Here is an 18713-nt window from a genome sequence, read left to right on the forward strand (position 1 = left end):
AAGATGATGGTGTCTTTGCTATAGTAATTATTTATGTATATGGAAAATGATATATGGTGAAGTCATAATTTTCGAAAAAGGAAGAAAAAAAACTTTAACTTTAGATTCACATCATACAATTTCAAGTATGTATGGCATAAGAAATCCCTTGTAACGATGAGATTGAACTTTCTATTTTTACATTAGAGACTTTTGTTATAATTATAACACCACATGATTTTGGAGGAATTCAAGAAAACATTTTATAATATTTGGAACTAAATTTCTTCATTTTATATAAACTAAAATTAATACTTGAAATTTTAGAGCATGGAAAGTAAAACTATCTGACTAAAAATATATTTAATTTTTATTTTACATTGTACGGAAAGGGGAAGAATTAAATTCAATGTGAAGTGATTTAGCTTAGAATCATAATTTTTTTGAACTAAGTAACTATAAAAAAGGAAATTGGCGAAGCCACAAAACGCAAAGCAAAAGAACAAAGGATGAAACAAAATAAGATAATTTAGGAAGGAGAGGGTTTCTCCTTAACAATTTTAATTATTTCAATAACAGCACGTATACATCGCATTATTATCTATAAGAAATTTTAGAAGAAGAAAAAGTAAAATATTTTTTATATAACATACATAATTAATTATAAGATATGAAGAGGGTTTTTTTTTGTTGTAATATATTTTGATTGAAAAATGAATTATTGTATAGCAAAGAATTAGCAGTGAAGAGAAATGTGTGTGTTCCATTCCATAGAGTAACCTAGAAAAAGAAAAACTCTGTAAATAGAGGAATTAATGGTGTGCGAACGCCCAGAAAGCACGTGAATCTGAAAATTGTAAATTAGTTTGTAAAGTAAATGAAGACACACGTATAAAAGGCTCCATCCCAATTTCGTCTCGCAAGCAACTCTGGAGGGGCTATTCCGCAATGCCTTCTTTCCCATTCATCTGCTCCCTCCTCCTCCTCCTCCTCGCCGGGGCCGTCTCAGCCCATACGCCGATCAACGCTAGAAAGTACTTCGGCTACGTTCCCGCCGTTGACGACGTGAAATTCACCAACAAAACGTTGCTGGCGGAGGAGTTCCTGCACGCGCACAACTGGATAAGGAAACAGTACCACCTTCCGGCGTACGCCTGGGACGAGAATCTGGCCTCCTACGCACGTGGGTACCTCATGCAACGCTACGAGGATTGCAGGCTCATCCACTCCAACTCCAAATACGGCGAGAACATCTTCTGGGGGAAGAAGCGCACCTGGAACCCCTCCGACGCCACCTACTACTGGTACCAGGAGAACCAGTGGTACGATTTCAAAACTCTCACCTGCGCCCCGCCGCCAAAATCCTGCGGCCACTTCACCCAGGTTGTGTGGCGTGACTCCAACCGCGTCGGCTGCGCTCTTCAGAATTGCCACAAATCTGATATGGGCATGCTGATGGCGTGCGAATACGACCCCCCTGGTAACTACGACAACGAGAACCCCTTGCAAGAACATATATGACCAATATCACATCCTACTAACCCTAATCACGTAGTTCTGTTAGTTTCTTTTGAAATTAATTGAGAGACGGTGCCATCCCCCTTCGTGATCGATTCCCATGTATATGATCGACCAAATGGCTGATTCAAATGTGGTGATGTAGGTTTCTTTGTGAGGGATCAAGATAACCTCTTAATTCTCCTCTGGTACTGTATATACTAATTACTGTATAGTTATGTAATCTATTTGAGTTTTTGTACCACTTGTTCTGCTTCTTGGGTTCTAATCAGAATGTTAGATATTCCTCGTGTTTAGATTCTGTGTTTTTTTACGTTTTTTTCTATGCATTAGATTATATCCAAACTCAAACCACATACAAATTTCAATAATAAGATCTAAACATAATTCAACAATTGCCACCTAGTTGATGCGGCTACTGGCAAAAACTGTTGAGTAACCGAAAATGGCTGTTTCTTCCGCTGCATTCCGCAAAAACATGAAATGACGAAAATGATCCTGCATCACTGTCTCCCTCCTGCGTTTTTTACATGACATTGTTCTCGTGAGTATTTCGTGCAATTTTGGTACGTAGTTTGTTGTACACGGTAATGTGTAAGAGTGGATTCCGGTGATAAGTGGTAGGGTTTGAAGCTCCTCTTCATCCAAGAAGAAAGGTAAGTTTTGCAGAAATCTCTAATCTGGAATTTTTGGGTAATCTTAAATCCACAGGGGCTTGGGGAGTTGGAGGAAAAATTGAATTCCAAAATTAAAATAGACTTCCCACGCCTGAATCACCACGATTTTGGAATTCATTTTATCCATTCCAGATACCAGATACCAATTACAGAACTCTTTCTCATAACTCTATTTTCAAAAGGATAGTAATTATAGATGACAATCACAATTTTTTTATACAATTTACTCTTATTACTATTATTTTAATATTTTTTTACACTATTTAATTATAAATTTATTTTTTTATTGTATATATTTATTTTTAAACTCAACAATTCAGAACATTACACAATTCCAAAAGTTATCAAACTATCGCTAATTTTTTCCCTCAAACCACCATCGAACCCTTCTCAATACACTAATACCTCCGCCTAATTCAACCTTTACTACAGCAACTTTCAGGATCTCACCTGCAACCCAAACACTGCAAAAGCTACATTTTCAAATAAAATGAGTTGGGCAATTTTGGGATTTTGAAAAAAATGGATTGCAGAAAGAAACACCTCCAAAGACTTGGATTTTTTTTCATCCCTACATTTTTATACACACTTAAAAATATCCAAATTACCCTTAAAAGTTTTAGAAATTATCGAATAATAGGTGTTCACAATAGGTGTTTCTAAGAAATCCGAAGATAAAAAGTCAATTCCATAATATCTTTTACATAACACATTTATTTTTTATACTAAATCCAGAATTCATAAAATATATTCTAAAAATGTGTTATGAAAACATTATGGAAAAAATAATCTAAAACTCATTTTTAAAAAGGTAAAACAATTTTTTTTAAAATAATGAAATACAGAAAGAATTTTATTGGGGTTCTGGAAGAAACACCTAAATGATTTAGGTAGCTTCTTCCTGCACTCCCATAATTTTTGGAAATTTAAAAAATGACCTTCATCTCTTTTTTTAAAAGGGCACACTGGTGGAGTTGGTTTGACACCGTTCATCTGAAGTGTTGGTGGTGGGTAATTTTAGTTACGCAAAGTAAAGTGAAGGAGTGGATTGGGTTGTCGAAGTGTTGTTTGGATTCTATAGGTAAAAATTAAGTTTTTTTTTAAAAGCATGGGTGGTTATGGAGTAATTGTGGTTACCGAAAATCGAGATCCGAGAGTGTGCTATGGATTGATGGAAGTAAATCATTTTGTTTTTTGGATGAGGAGATGTTTCTGAGCAATTTTTTAAGAAATTGTTGATTTCTGGATTGTTGAATCCGAAAGCCTAATTTTGTTACGAATTGATGGATCCAGAAATATTACAAATTGATGGATCTGGAAATATTATGGATTCAGAAATCCGAAAATACATTACAGATTCATAAATCCGAAAGACAACTATGGATCCTCCAATCCAAAAGATTTGTGGAATGTTAAAAACAAAGTTCGGATTTCCTGTTCCATAAACTTAGCGGACTGCATTGTCTGGAATTATAACATATGAACTTCGGAAACGAAAGTCCACCAAAAAAATGGAACTACGAATCTAAAAGCGAAAAAAAAATTACTTACCTTATTTTTTGAACAGAGAAGCACCAAGTTGTGCTTACCACCAAACCACTACCAAGTTGTCGTAACATCGACCACTACCAAGAGAAACACATTCCTATACCAAGAGATGACGCCGTTTGGAGACAATTGACTCTTTTTGTGTGCAAAGAAGAAAAAAAAGTATAATATGAGTGTTATGTGCATTTTGGGATTTTTAGAAAATATTAAGGATAAATTTGTCTTTCCATAACATTATGGGGGTGGAAGATGTATGGGTGCAGGAAGAAAACTGCCAATGATTTATGAAAATAGAAAGCCAATAAAAATAAACTAGGCCTGAGACCCAGCCCAAATTATCCTTTATTGTTGATGAATACGGAGCAACGTTAAAGAATTTGAATTTGAAAGTTCCTCACCAAATAAATGAATGAGGATCCGTAGCCTGCTGGCTCCCACCCTTCAATATCAAACACAGTCCACCGGCAACCTCCGACAACGGCTCTCCCGCCCCGGCGTCGACTTCTCCGCCTATGGCTCCGCCATTCAGTACTGCTCTGACCACCGCCTCCTCCGCCAGGGTAAGCAGCTTCACGCTCGCCTCTTCCTTCTCTCCGTCACACCCGATAACTTCCTCGCCTCGAAACTCATCCTCTTCTACTCCAAATCCGACCACGCGCGCGAAGCGCGCAAGGTGTTCGACGCGACTCCCCGCAGAAACACCTTCACATGGAACGCCATGCTCCTTGGCTACTCCTTCAACGCAATGTTCCGCGACGCGCTCAATCTATTCGTGTCGTTCACCTCCTCGACAAACGCCAACGCCTCCCCCGATAACTTCACCATATCCTGCATTTTGAAGACGCTTGCGTCGTCGTTCTGTAGCCCCGAATTGGCGAAAGAGGTTCACTGTTTTGTTCTTCGTCGCTGGTTGGACTCTGATATTTTTGTTCTCAACGCGTTGATAACGTGTTACTGCAGGTGCGATGAGGTTTGGCTTGCACGGAAAGTGTTCGACGGAATGTCCGAGAGAGACACCGTGACGTGGAACGCGATGATTGGTGGGTATTCTCAGCGGAGGTTCTACGATGAGTGTAAGAGGTTGTACCTGGAAATGTTGAATGTTTCCGGGGTTGCACCCAATGCGGTTACGGTGGTGAGCGTGATGCAGGCATGTGGACAGTCCATGGACCTTGCGTTTGGAATTGAGGTCCACCGTTTCGTGGAAGAGAGTGGCATTGAGATGGATGTTTCGCTTTCCAATGCTGTGGTTGCTATGTATGCGAAGTGTGGTAATTTGAATTATGCGCGGGAGTTGTTTGAAGAAATGCGCGAGAAGGATGAGGTTACTTATGGAGCAATTATTTCGGGGTACATGGATTACGGGTTTGTGGATGAAGCCTTGAGTATTTTTCGAGGGGTGAAGAACCCTGGATTGAATATGTCGAATGCTGTGATTTCTGGTATGGTTCAGAATGAAGAGTTTGAAGGGTTATTTCATTTGGTACGGGAATTGCAGGGTTCTGGTTTCTGTCCCAATGCTGTCACACTTGCTAGTGTTCTTCCTTCTTTTTCGTATTTCTCAAACCTGCGAGGAGGGAAAGAAGTGCATGGGTATGCTATAAGGAGAGGTTATGAGCAAAATGTGTATGTGGCAACCTCCATTATAGATGCTTATGCGAAGCTGGGGTATATTCACGGGGCACAAAGGGTTTTTGATCTTTCACGGAGTAGGAGCTTGGTTTTTTGGACAGCGATTATATCTGCTTACGCTGCTCATGGTGATGCTGGTTTGGCACTTAGTCTGTATACTCAGATGCTAGATAAAGGAATTCAACCTGACCCGGTGACATTAACTTCTGTATTGACAGCTTGTGCTCATTCCGGATTGGTCGTTGAAGCTTGGGATATCTTTAATTCGATGCGTTCACAATGTGGTTTTCAACCCTTGGTAGAGCACTATGCTTGCATGGTGGGTGTTCTTAGTCGAGCTGGAAAACTCTCAGAAGCAACACAATTCATTTCTGAAATGCCAATTAAACCAAGTGCTAAAGTTTGGGGTGCTCTGCTGCATGGGGCTTCTGTTTATGGTGATGTTGAAATGGGAAAGTTTGCTTGTGATCATTTGTTTGAGATCGAGCCTGAAAATACTGGGAATTACATGATTATGGCCAATTTATTCTCAAATGCTGGGAAATGGGAACAAGCTGGGGAGGTTAGGGAAAGAATGAAAGAAACTGGGTTGCAGAAGGTCCGTGGAAGTAGCTGGATTGAAACGAGTGGAGGGTTACTGAGTTTCATTGCCAAGGATGTGTCCAATGGAAGATCTGATGAAATTTATGCATTGCTGGAAGGGTTGCTTGGTTTGTTGAGGGAAGAAGGATATGTTTTACAGGAGGAGTTAGACTACGAGAATGTTTAGTTAATAACTGCATGTGATAACTTGTGCTGAAATATGATCATTCACCTCTTGTATAGCCGGAGAAAAAGAGATCACTCAACTTCTGAGATGCTGAAACTAGATAACACCTTCATCAAAATACTCAGCAAAAATGTCAAGCTCTACTGGGTGCACTAGGTTAGGAATCGATCCTTTTTTTATCAAGATTTACTGTGTATACTAAATTTATGCTTGCTGATTACTAATTTTTCACCCAAGATAGGCCTAGAACTGCATGACTCCAAGGAGTATATTGATAATTTTTCTTTTAGGTGATGAAGGACTGAGATTTTACCCTTGCTTACTTTGTGGGTTCTGTTAAGATTGCTTTGTTTGATATACAGCTACTCTGATTTGCATCCAGGTAGGTTGTGACTTGTGACACAGTTCTGCAAATAAACGAAAAAGATTTATTCGGGCTGGCGGTAATAACTTTTGTCCTAGTTCCAGAGATTATGTTGTATGGCAAAGGAGCTTCCTTGTGGTTAAATACTTTGTTTAGGCTAAAGGAAACACATTACTGAAATGGGTCTTGGGGAAAACTCACAGCTGGCCCCAAGGTGAAGGTGAAGGTGAGAGAACCAAAAGGGAAGGTAAAAAGTAGAGTGTGTGGTGATATATATGTGAGGTTAACTTACCAGTTTCCATTGTATCAGTAGTTGGATTTATCGTAAAAGAAACCTACATTGTGGTCATGTTATGCGACTTAGGATCCAAAATTTCAGGACGTATACTTTTTTTTTTCTCTTTAAATTTATGGTATTTAAGTAGATACGGCGTGGATCTGAGATGAGAACCTAATATTTTGTGAAAAGCTACAACAAAGGGACACTTTCTGTTGAAAATGGCCAGAATGATTTTGGGATCGCCAAATTGGTGAGATGAGACTTAGGAATGCATTGAACATTGATTTTGACGCTGCCAGTTGGAATTTAACACAGGAAGCATAATTGTTTCATTTGTATAGTCTTATTTTGTGTGGCTTGTCTTGGATCCACCTTTTCCTTTTCGCATCTTTACCCCATTCATGTCTCGGAAATAGTTTTCTTGCAAATAAAGCGTCAAAATGTGTTAAATATCCTTTCCTTTAATCATAACCTGGGGTGCCAACATTATGCTCTCTTTCTCAATAATAGGCAATGGGCCACTGGCTACGAGGCTTTATATTTTAGTATTTTGTCCAGAATGCTCACGATCCTAGTAATACTTTATCAATTTCACATTGGCGCCACGGAAGCAATTTGCAAGGTTTCCACGATGGTAGGTAGACACTGGAGCTTTGAGAAATTAGAATGCGTGCATGTAAACGAAGGATGAGATAATGAAGATGCCCAATATTTCTACAGTGGAAATGCATTATTGTATTCTTTTGTAAATTTGGTTTAGTGACAAGAGGAACGAGCCATGGGCATGGGCCATGAAGGAACTTCCTCTTCTGCTTGTTTTGTTGACCCTAGCAAAATCGGTCGGGAGAAAACATCTGAATGAGATAATGAAAAGCACTAGAGTAAGAAACGTGCTTGCTCTGGACATTCAACGTGTGGGACAAACGTTGCCACATTAGGTCACCATGTCCACAGGGGTCACACCGTTGTTATTCATTCCACGTTCAACATAACCGTTCCAGATTTTCTACTGCCTTCAGTAACTAAATAAGGTAATCCACAACCTGTTACTACCTACATTCAAGACTGCTTGATTTTAAGTTTAGAAAAAAAAAATTGAACTATTGAACAAATTTTAATTCTTTAAATTGTTTTTAACTGCAAATTTTACATTAATCTAGAATTTAGAAATCAAGATTGTTAATGTTTATCTGTCCATTCACTACATATTTGAATATGATTGCAATAGGCAACATAATATTGTTGTCGAGAAGCATTAATGACTAACTTAAAGAGTGTGAGATGGTATATATTATTACTAACTAATGAAAGTCATAGAATTAAGCTATTTAGAATTAGAATCATTACCTCCTAGAAAGTTAGAGAAATCATTGTGAGACTTATACATAGAGAAGATGAAGTAAAAGTGAAGCAGGGACGTATCCAATCATATCTTTCTAAGAATATAACGGACAACCGACTAAGAAGAAAGTAGTCCTATGACGGTAGAAGTTAGAAAAAGGAAGCAGAAACAAAGGACACATTGGTCAATACAATCAAGAGTATGACTTAGTTGTGTATTTTATTATAGTAATAATCGGTAACACAGCAACACACACACACTCTCCCCCAAGTACATAAAAAGCCACATTCTTCTTCCTCCTCCATATTCCATAGTCTGAAAAGCAAAAGTCCAAAGGCAAGTGATCCCAATGGAAGAAACATCAACATCTACAATCATGGCTGCACTCTCCACCCTCACCCCTTCCCAATTCTCAGATCTCACCCACTCCATTCTCTCCGCAACCCTCTACCACCATCGCCGCCTCGCCTCCCTCCTTTCTTCTCCAACGCTCTTCTCTCTAACCCTCCACCACCTCCACTCCCTCTCCCTCCCCCAGAAGACCCTCCTCATCGCCCGTCACCTCCTCTCCTCCCTCCACCTCCTCACTGCCACCTCCCCGCCGCCTTCCACAGCCACGAGGCAGCGCGACCTCGACGCTGCGCTCCTCCTCCTCTTCCTCTGCGAAACGCACAACCACAACCCACATGCCCTCGAGGCACCCTTTTCCCAATGGAGGATCAACCTCAGAACCATCTTCTCCGATTCATTGTTGACTCTTTCCTCTGCACCCTTTGGGGCATGCACGGGCTCCACGGTGCTAATTCCCTTTGTTGAGACCGTGGCGCGGTGCTGGAGACTCGTCGGCGCACTTGACTGCGGCGGAGGAAAGGAATCGGGGGAGGTGGCGGCGTCAGCTACGGCGGTGGTGGCGCTGCCATCGGTGGAGGTGAGGGCCGGTGGGACAGAGTGTGTGATATGCAGAGAGGAGATGGGAATAGGGAGAGACGTATGCGAGTTGCCATGTCAGCACTTGTTTCACTGGATGTGTATCTTACCGTGGCTGGGGAAGAGGAACACGTGCCCTTGCTGCAGGTTTCGGTTACCGTCCGATGATGTCTTCGGAGAGATCCAACGGCTGTGGGAAGTGTTAGTTAAAACCGGTGCCAAAGATTCGTAGCTACGCTAATTCCTTAACCGTCATTGCAACAAGAAAACATGAAATGGCTTCCTTAACGCTGGTTAATGTTGTACTGTTATTTTTTTAGTTTCTTACTTAAGGTTTTGTAATTTGGTGATTTTTTTGTGAGGACCGGTTGGGTTTGTGTTTGATTTGATGTTTTTGAGTCGAGAGAAGGACTCCTGTGGTAGAGGGCAAAGGGTGTGATTGTATGGCCAAATGAATAGATGCATAGATAGATAAAACGTACAAGTGTGAGGTTCTGAATGTATAGACAGTGTAAGACTCAGATACATATATCTCCATAGAATTAATAATAGTATTGCAATACCTTTCACTTTCACAATGTCTTCCTCATTTCCCACTTTATTTGCATTAATTGCTAATTTGCTACAAGCTTCATAATTCTTTCAATTATTTTGTTGTTTGGCAAACATTCTATCTATTACTACACTATACTTGTAGAATCATTCATTTTTTTTTTTATTTCTAATAAAGTGGCAAGCCAAGTAAGAAAGCCCACCTTTCAATATGGCTGCTAAATTCTTTATTACTATGTTAAATTTAGAACCGTCATATTAAATTTATGTTCCCCATTTCTCTTGGATGAGAAGATGATAAGTGATATATTTAAAAGTTATACCAGTTCACAATCCTATTTTTTCTGTCTAAAATTTGCACCAGCTCATAAAATAATAAAATAAATATTTTTTCATTTCATGTGGTTGTATATTGGGAATAGGTTGGCAAATATCATTACACTTTCCCTTATTTTGTTTAAGGCAAATTCTCACTACTCCCTCAGCCTCCATACCTTGTCCTGCAACGTTATATTTTTTTTAAAATTTTAATAATATTTTTCATTTTTCAATTAAAACACAAATTAAAATTAATAAAATATTTAATTTATACTAACTTCCTTTTAATAAAAATGTATATAAATAAAAAGAGTTAAAAACTCAATATGTCTTAAATAAAATTTTATAAAAAAATTAGTTAACAAAATATTATATTTAAATTAATTTTTTGATTTAAAAAAATCTATTTGATTGTTTATTTTTAAATGTTAAAAAATTTAAATAAAAATATTATATTATTTTAATTAAATTGTATTGTAAAAATATAAGTTAATAATAACTAAATTATTTATTAAATAATGAAAAAACTTTATCAAATAAAAAAGATATTTAAAATAAATATTTATTTTTATTATTAGTTTGAGTGCAAAATAGAGTACCAAACTAAAACAAATATAACTTTGTAAGTTGAATACAATGAATTTTCTCGTTAATTCCTTCACACGCTCAAAAAATTAGACTGATCTTTTTAAGTTTAAGTTATTGGGCCTATATCCTTCTTACGGGCTCTGTTCCTAAGCCCAAAGTCTTTTCTTTTCTCTTTTGTATGTATAAAGCCTTATCAGTGTAATGGTTACTGGATTAAAAAAAAAAGAAATGAAAATACAATTTCAGTTCTTTCGAGAAACCGCTTTCTTCTTCACCCACACTGTTCTGTTCATTTCTTGCTTCTTGTAAACATGAAATTCAAGATGGTATCAGAGCGAGTTTGACCCACTATGACTTGCGCTCACTTTGATACTCCGTTTCTCCCTCTTTTCTTTCCATCCTTGTATCCTCTCATCTTGTTCCTTCCATGGCTTCCGAGGACTCTTCACAAGACCCAGCGAGTCCCCTACTATCTTCATCCCAGAGAGAATCCAGGAGCGGTCTTAGTTTCACCTCCCCTTGACAGCAGTAACCATCATTCATGGAGTCGCGCGATGAAAAGGGCTTTGCTCTCGAAGAAAAAATTTAAATTTGTCAGTGGAGAAATTCCAAAACCGACACGCAAGAGCAAGCAATACGAAGCATGGGAACGCTACAATGTCATTGTGATTTTGTGGATTAATCGAAGCCTGGTCACACAAATTGCTCAAAGCGCCATTTACATTGACAACGCAAGGGATTTATGGGAAGATCTAAAGGAGAGATTTTCCAAAAGCAACCATTTCCGCACTTCTGATCTCCTTCAAGAAATAAATTCGATCAGGCAGGGAGAGAGAAGCATTTCTAAGTATTACAAAGATTCCAAAATATTGTGGGAAGAACTGGATTCATTGCAACTCATTCCTACATGCATCTGTAGTTCCAAATGCACCTGTAGATTGTCCAAGATCATCCTCGAATACAGAGAATCAGAAATAGTTATGTCTTTCTGAAATGCCTCGGAGAAATTTATAACAGCATAAAGACCCAGATTCTTCTCATGGAACCATTACCAGGTATAAACAAATTTTTTTCTCTTGCCCTGCAACAAGAGAGACAAGAAAGAACTTTCAGTGATGCCGCTGTCATAGAGTCAAAAATTCTGACTAACAACGCAATCCAATCTAGTAAAAAACGAAACATCAATGGATGGAAAGGAAATGGCAGAGTCAGAGGAAAGAATTTTGGAAAGTAGTGCTCCTTCTGCAACAAGATGAACCATACTGCGGATGAATGCTACTCAAAACACGGTTATCCACCATGGATCAAACAGAGAATCGCACACGCTGCTACGAATGCGGAAGAAAATCTTGAAGAGCAGATGGTTGAAAAAAATTCTCCATAAGATAAGTTTCTAAATCATCAAATTCTGAATACTTTATCAACTGAACAGATGCAGAGAATTGTTGATATTATTCAAATGAATAATGACAAAGGAAAAATTAGTAATCTTGCCACTGATCAACCACTTGAGAAAGGTAAAACTCATCCAAAATCCTGGATTCTTGATATCGGAGCTACTGATCATGTAACCTGTTATATGTCTTTGTTTTGGACTTATTATGAAATTGAGCCTGTGAAAGTTAGACTTCCTAACAATACCCAAGTTATTGCAAAATGTGTTGGGACTATAGTCTCATCTGAAGATTTCATAATATACAATGTTTTATTTATTCCTGAATTTACCCTGAATATACTATCTGTTCAGAAACTCAGCACTTCACTTAACTATAAATTTGTTTTCTTTCGTGATGAATGTCAAATTCAGGACACAGCTACAACCAAGATGATTGGACGAGCTAGGCTTGGTGCAGGACTTTATAATCTTGATTTTCATCCGAGAAGAACATTGCTCTCTTCACTCAAATTGATGAGCCTGTTCAGCATGTCAAAAATCTTGATACATGGCATTGTAGATTGGGACATCCCTCGAGTAAGGTGTTAGAATGCATGAGTAAGACCTATCCAGACATATACCTTGATAAGAACAATATGTGTACTCCTTGCCATCTTGCTAAACAACATAAATTACCTTTTCCTTAAAGCAAAAGTACATGTGATAATTCTTTTGATCTTGTTCATATTGATATTTGGGGTCCCTTTAGTATTCCTTCTATTCATGGTCACAAATATTTTCTCACTGTCGTGGATGATTACACTAGATTTACTTGGGTATATCTGATGAAAAATAAAAATGAAACACATAGTTTTTTAAGCAACTTTGTTATCATGGTTAAAAATCAATTTGATAAAGGAATTAAAATTATCAAAACTGACAATGGCCAAGAATTTTGCTGGAAGGATTTTTATGATAAGTACGGTATCATTCACCAAACCACTTGTGTTGAGACACCATAACAAAATTCTGTGGTAGAACGTAAGCATCAACACATCTTAAATGTGACCCGGTGTGTCATGTTTCAATCTAATCTTCCTAAAATTTTTTGGTCTTACGCCATAATGCATGTTGTTCATCTCATAAATAGAGTGTCTTCTCCTGTTATTTCAAATAAATGTCCATATGAAAAATTGTACACCATTGTCCCTGATATAAGTAATCTTCATATCTTTGGATGTTTGTGTTTTGCCTCTACTCTTGAAAACAACAGGAATAAACTTGATCATAAAGCCAAAAGATGTATTTTTTTGGGATTTAAAGCAGGAACAAAAGGTTATATAGTCATTGATGTACAAACCAGAGAAATATTTGTCTCCGTAAATGTTCTCTTCTATGAGAAAAGTTTTTGTCAAGTCACTGATAAAAGTGAACAAAACGAGCTAAACTATGATCAGAATTTTATGGAATACATGTATGAAAGTCCACATGACAGTTATCATAGAGGCAACATGAATGAAGTTGCAAACACTGAGAACAGAGATGTTGGAGATCTTAGAAGATCAACAAGAAGTCGAAGATGCCCTGCATACCTTGAGGATTATCATCATCAATTGCTAACCTCTTCAGAGAAGGTAATAAACTCTGGCACAACAAGGTATGCACTCAATTCGGTCTTTTCATATAAAAATTTATCTGATGAACATTTTAACTACTTTGTTTCCCTTTTTTTGCAAACTGAACCACATACCTATGAGGAAGCTGTTAAATCTGATAAATGGAAGGCAGCCATGAGCGACGAGATTAGAGCTCTTGAGATCAACAACACTTGGAAGTTAGTGGACCTTCAAGAGGGTAAGACTCCCATATGATGTAAGTGGGTCTACAAAATTAAAAGAAGAGCTGATGGAAATATTGAGAGGTACAAAGCTCAATTAGTAGCAAAAGGCTACACCAGCGAGAAGGGATTGACTTCATCGAAACATATTCCCCAGCAGCAAAATTGACAACAATTTGCATGATTCTTGCTATTGCGACTGTCAAAGATTGGCACTTTGAACAACTAGATGTGGATAACGCATTCCTACATGGTGATCTCACTGAAGAAGTATATATGGAAGTTCCTCCTGGAATTATCAATGCAAAACCAAATCAAGTTTGTCATCTGACCAAATCTTTATATGGCTTGAAAGAAGCCAGTAGACAGTGGTATGAAAAGCTTGCCTCATATCTTTTAACCATAGGTTTCATCCAATCTCAAGCTAATAATTCTCTCTTTATCAAAAAATTAGAAAAATCTTTTATTGCTTTATTAGTCTATGTAGATGAGATTATTCTAACTGGTGATGATATGCATGAGATAAATACTGTGAAGAACTTGTTGAATGCTACTTTTAAAATCAAAGATCTAGGTAAATTGAAATATTTTCTTGGCTTAGAGATAGCGCGAACACATGAAGGTATTCATCTTTGTCAAAAAAAATATGCTCTTGAGATCCTTGATGATGCAGGAATGCTAGGTGCCAAACCAGCAACCACACCCTTGCAGAAAAAGGCAGATAATATGTTTGAAGAAGTTGACATTCATAAACCTTCAAGTTATAGAAGACTCAATGGACGTCTTTTGTATCTTGTAAACACTAGACCAGATATATGTTTTATCAAGTTTAGAAGGAATAATATTTTCTTCTATTAAATTATGAGGTCATTAGACCTATATATACATGAGCCTGCTAGTTATTTTAGGAAATATGGACAACTAATTCTAGAGAAACAAATCCCTATGATTGTGGGATTGTTTCTAAATACATAATCCTAATATTAATAGTAAGATACAGCTGTGATACAAAATAAAAATATAATAAGGATAAAATATAAAACTTCCTAAAAAATACAACACAGTTTTGACACTCCCCTCAAGTTGGTGGATAGATGTTCTCCATTCCCAGCTTGGATATAATTCTTTCAAAGTTACTGCAGTTCAGCCCTTTGGTGAGTATGTCTGCAAGTTGACTTTGAGTGGACACATATGGGGTGCAGATCAAGCCAATGTCTAACTTTTCCTTAATAAAATGTCTGTCCACCTCGATATGTTTAGTTCTATCATGCTGTACTGGGTTGTGGGCTATGTAATTGCATATTTATTGTCACAATATAACCTCATAGGTTCATCCCACCTTATCTTCAAGTCTTCCAATATAATCTTCAGCCATAGAAGTTCACATATTCCTTGGGCCATTGCTCGAAATTCTGCTTCAGCACTTGATCTAGCTACTACACTTTGTTTTTTACTCTTCCAAGTCACTAGATGTCCACCAAGGAATGTGCAGTATCCAGTAGTTGATCTCCTATCCACAACTGACTCTGCATAATCTGCATCCGTGTATGCTTCAAGACGAACACTTTTGTTTCGTTTGAACAAAATCCCTCTTCCTAGAGTCCCTTTTAAATACTGCACAATTCTAAGGGCAGCTTGCAAATGTGCCTCCTTTGGTTGGTGCATAAATTGGCTGACTAGACTCACAACAAAAGCAATGTCTGGTGTAGTGTGAGATAAGTAAATAAGCCTGCCCACGAGTCTTTGGTACATTTCCTTGTCCACGGCATTATCCTCCTTCGTACTTCCCAACTTTATATTTGGATCAATTGGAGTACTTGCTGGTTTGCAGGCTGTCTTTCCTGTTTCTTTAAGCAAGTCAGTAATATATTTTTGTTGAGATATGAAGATTCCTTTCTTGGAATGGGCCACTTCAATTCCCAAAAAATATTTAAGTCTCCCTAATGTCTTAATCTCAAATTCCGTGGAAGACGTTGACTTAACGTTTGCTGCTCCTCTTTGTCATCTCCAGTTATTATAATATCATCTACATACACCAATAATATTGTTACTCCTCCTGAAACTGAATGTTTGATAAATAAAGTGTGATCTCCTTGGCTCTGTTTGTAGCCCAAACTTGTCAAAATTTTGGTGAATCTTCCAAACCATGCTCTTGGGGATTGTTTCAGCCCATATAGAGCCTTTTTTTAGCTTACAAACGGTTCCAGCAGCAACCTGTCCATCATAGCCAGGGGCAACTCCATGTATATTTCTTCTTCAAGGTCTCCATGTAGGACTGCATTCTTCACATCGAACTGCTGCATATCCCAATCATGATTTGCTGCTAATGACAATATTACTCTGACCGTGTTCATCTTAGCAACCGGGGTAAATGTCTCCAAGTAATCCACTCCATAGGTTTGAGTGAATCCTTTGGCTACTAACCTTGCCTTGTAACGCTCAATAGTCCCATCAGCCCGATACTTTACATCATATACCCACTTACACCCTACTGGTTTTTTTCCAGTTGGTAAGGTGACAAGCTCCCAGGTCATGTTCTTGTTTAGTGCCTCCATTTCCACATCCATGGCTTATTTCCATTTCCTGTCAGATAATGCTTCAGATACAGAGGAAGGTGTGGGTGTAGAGTTTAAGTTTGTGAAAAAGGTTTTATGGGTAGGAGAGAATTTTTCAAAGGATAGGAAATTTGATAGAGGGTAAAGTGGTTGTTGGGTGCAGGTTCTGGTTCCTTTTCTAAGGGCAATAGGAAGATCCAGGTTTTGATCCACCTGTGCTTCTGAATTTTCCAAAATAAACTCATTAGAGTTATTGGAATTTCTAGGATTAGAAACTGTTACTTGATGTAAAGATGGTAGGTTGGATTCTTGGACATGGATAGATTCTGGAATGACCTTTGCTCTTCTTGAATATACCAGATTTTTTCCAAATTTCCCACCACCATTAGGTGCAGATTCAACTGCTGATTCAGGTGCTTGTTCAGGAGCTGATTCAGGTCTTGCTGCTGGTTCAGGTGCTTGTTTTGTTCTTGTCTCAGTTTCAGGGACAGTAATGCTATTTGTCCCAATTTCAGGTCCAAATGCCATATTTGGAAGCATGAGAGGCTCATCTTCCTCTCTTACATTCTCCCCCTGAAGATGAGGCTGGAAGTAGCTCTCTTGTTCGTTGAATGTGACATCCCTTGACACAAAGAATCTCTTTGACGGGGGGTGAAAACACTTGTATCCCTTTTGTGTGGTTGAGTACCCTAAGAATACACATTTGACAGCCCTAGGATCCAATTTTCCCCTTTCATTACTATGAACATGCACAAAGGATACACACCCAAATATTCTAGGTTGGAGTTTATTTGTAGGGTTTAGGTGTGGGTAGAAGAAGGATAGGACTTCCATGGGGCTTTTTGATGCTAAGATTTTAGAGGGTAACCTATTGATTAGGTAGGTGGCAGTAAAAAGGGCTTCCCCCCAAAATTTCTTAGGGACATGATTTTGAAAAAGTAGAGCTCTAGTTTGGTCTAATAAGTGCCCATTTTTTCTTTCTGCAATCTCATTCTGTTGGGGTGTGTTAACACATGAAGACTCATGAATTATCCCTTCCTTTTGGCAAAAAGAGTTTAGCACCAGGTTAGTAGCACCAGAATCTAGTATCCAGAAATGGGTAAAGGGTGTATCTGAAGCAGTAAGTCCAAAAGAAAATGGAAACTTACCAGAATATGTTAAGGAGCACAAACCTGAGGGCTTCTCCAATTTACTAAGGAAGGACCTTACCTTTTCTATCTCTTCATGATTCAGCTGGACAGATTCTTCTCCTTGTCCATTAACAATGTGTGTTTGTCTTTGTCCATCCCTTTTTGGATGGCCTCCTTTCTGGCCCCATTCTCTTCTTGGGGGTTTTCCATGTAATTTCCAGCACTTTTCCCTTGTGTGGCGCGGCTTGTTGCAGTAGGTACACCAGACTTCCTCCTGTTTTTTCTCTATATTGGAAAACCCGCTTTTCTTCTGGTTAGTTATCATGGTTGTTCCTCCTTTAGCTTTCATTGCTGAGCTTTCAGTAGTTGGGGTCTCCAACATTAGTCCTCTCATGCTTTCTTCACTCCGAATAATGGCTACCACTTCATTAAGCCCTGGGACTTTCTCTTTTCCCAAGATTTGGATTCGAACCTGATCATATTCAGGATTCAGGCCAACCAAGAAATCATAGACTCTATCTTGTTCAATATACTCCTTAAGGATTGCTGAGTCTTCTGAACATTTTGCTTTTATAACTCGGTAGTGATCCAATTCCATCCATAGGGACTTGAGTTGATTGGCATATTCTGTAACAGATTTGTTTCCCTGCTTGGCAGCCACGGTTTTCACTTTTACATCATATATTTGAGCAGCATCCTTGGCCTTATAATAGGTTTGTTCTACTGCCTCCCAAATTTTCTTTGCTGATTTAAGGAACATGCAGGTATCACTTATTTCTGGGACCATTGAATTCCACAGCCATGCCATGATCATGGAGTCTTCTTCATCCCATGATTTGAACTTGGCATCCTGTTCATCAGGGACAATATCAGTCAGGTGACTGACCTTTCCTTTTCCTTTCAAGATGGTTCTAATGAGTTGAGACCATTTGAGATAATTTTTTCCATTTAATCTATAAGCAGAATGAACATTCTGCAATTCTCCAGCAATTTGGGATCTGTCCCCAATAGGATTCACGATCTCAGTGATCTCAGCCATCACAGTGATGAACAGTAGCTGTGGTGAACAGTAACCGTGACGAACAGTGGCGTGGTGAACAGTAACTGCGGTGAAGGCTACACAGCGATGAAGGCTGCGATTAGGCCAAGGTTGTGCAGCAATGAAGGCTGCAGCAAGGCTCAATGTTGTGCAGCAATGACGGCTGCAACTTAGGGTTTTCAGGCACGGTCAGAGACTCCTAAAGATCAGGAGCTCTGATACCATATTACGAAGTGGACTTTAAGTCTAACTCAACCCCATAAAACTGGCTCAATGGGATTTT

General features: G+C 38.4%; 4 protein-coding genes across 6 annotated transcripts; 3 read left to right on the forward strand and 1 right to left on the reverse strand.

Moving 5' to 3' along the window:
• Window positions 1-927: 927 nt before the first annotated feature.
• LOC137829342 (pathogenesis-related protein 1A-like) lies at window positions 928-1500 on the forward strand. The gene has a single exon (XM_068636150.1). It carries the CDS (start codon window positions 928-930, stop codon window positions 1498-1500), a length of 573 nt encoding a protein of 190 aa, XP_068492251.1.
• Window positions 1501-4084: 2584 nt separating this feature from the next.
• Window positions 4085-9614, forward strand: LOC137829553 (pentatricopeptide repeat-containing protein At2g37310). Of its 3 annotated transcripts, XM_068636378.1 has the most exons (3): window positions 4085-6279; window positions 6361-6413; window positions 6510-9614. In XM_068636378.1, exon 1 carries the CDS (start codon window positions 4132-4134, stop codon window positions 6121-6123), a length of 1992 nt encoding a protein of 663 aa, XP_068492479.1. In that variant the 5' UTR covers window positions 4085-4131; the 3' UTR covers window positions 6124-6279; window positions 6361-6413; window positions 6510-9614. The 3 variants fall into 3 exon arrangements, with proteins under 3 accessions (XP_068492479.1, XP_068492478.1, XP_068492476.1); XM_068636377.1 differs by lacking the exon at window positions 6361-6413; XM_068636375.1 differs by lacking the exon at window positions 6361-6413 and having other exon boundaries at window positions 4086-6279; window positions 6506-9614.
• Window positions 8322-9614, forward strand: LOC137829554 (E3 ubiquitin-protein ligase SGR9, amyloplastic). Its single transcript, XM_068636379.1, has one exon. It carries the CDS (start codon window positions 8459-8461, stop codon window positions 9266-9268), a length of 810 nt encoding a protein of 269 aa, XP_068492480.1. The 5' UTR covers window positions 8322-8458; the 3' UTR covers window positions 9269-9614.
• Window positions 9615-17343: 7729 nt separating this feature from the next.
• LOC137829343 (uncharacterized) lies at window positions 17344-18430 on the reverse strand. Its single transcript, XM_068636152.1, has 2 exons — window positions 17471-18430; window positions 17344-17373 (listed from the first exon to the last, which is right to left on the reverse strand). The coding sequence occupies exons 1-2, from the start codon at window positions 18428-18430 to the stop codon at window positions 17344-17346; spliced, it is 990 nt and encodes a 329-aa protein (XP_068492253.1).
• Between the last annotated feature and the right edge of the window lie 283 nt (window positions 18431-18713).

Source organism: Phaseolus vulgaris, chromosome 7 (assembly GCF_000499845.2).
Source record: "Phaseolus vulgaris cultivar G19833 chromosome 7, P. vulgaris v2.0, whole genome shotgun sequence".
In the NCBI taxonomy this organism is placed as follows: domain Eukaryota; kingdom Viridiplantae; phylum Streptophyta; class Magnoliopsida; order Fabales; family Fabaceae; genus Phaseolus; species Phaseolus vulgaris.

Coding starts and splice junctions, on each gene's coding strand:
- LOC137829343 (XM_068636152.1), bottom strand. CDS start 18,430: ATGGCTGAGATCACTGAGATCGTGAATCCTATTGGGGACAGATCCCAA. Junction 17,374..17,470: donor ATCATGAAGAGATAGAAAAG/GTAAGGTCCTTC, acceptor TTACTGCTTCAG/ATACACCCTTTACCCATTTC.
- LOC137829554 (XM_068636379.1), top strand. CDS start 8,459: ATGGAAGAAACATCAACATCTACAATCATGGCTGCACTCTCCACCCTC.
- LOC137829342 (XM_068636150.1), top strand. CDS start 928: ATGCCTTCTTTCCCATTCATCTGCTCCCTCCTCCTCCTCCTCCTCGCC.
- LOC137829553 (XM_068636378.1), top strand. CDS start 4,132: ATGAGGATCCGTAGCCTGCTGGCTCCCACCCTTCAATATCAAACACAG.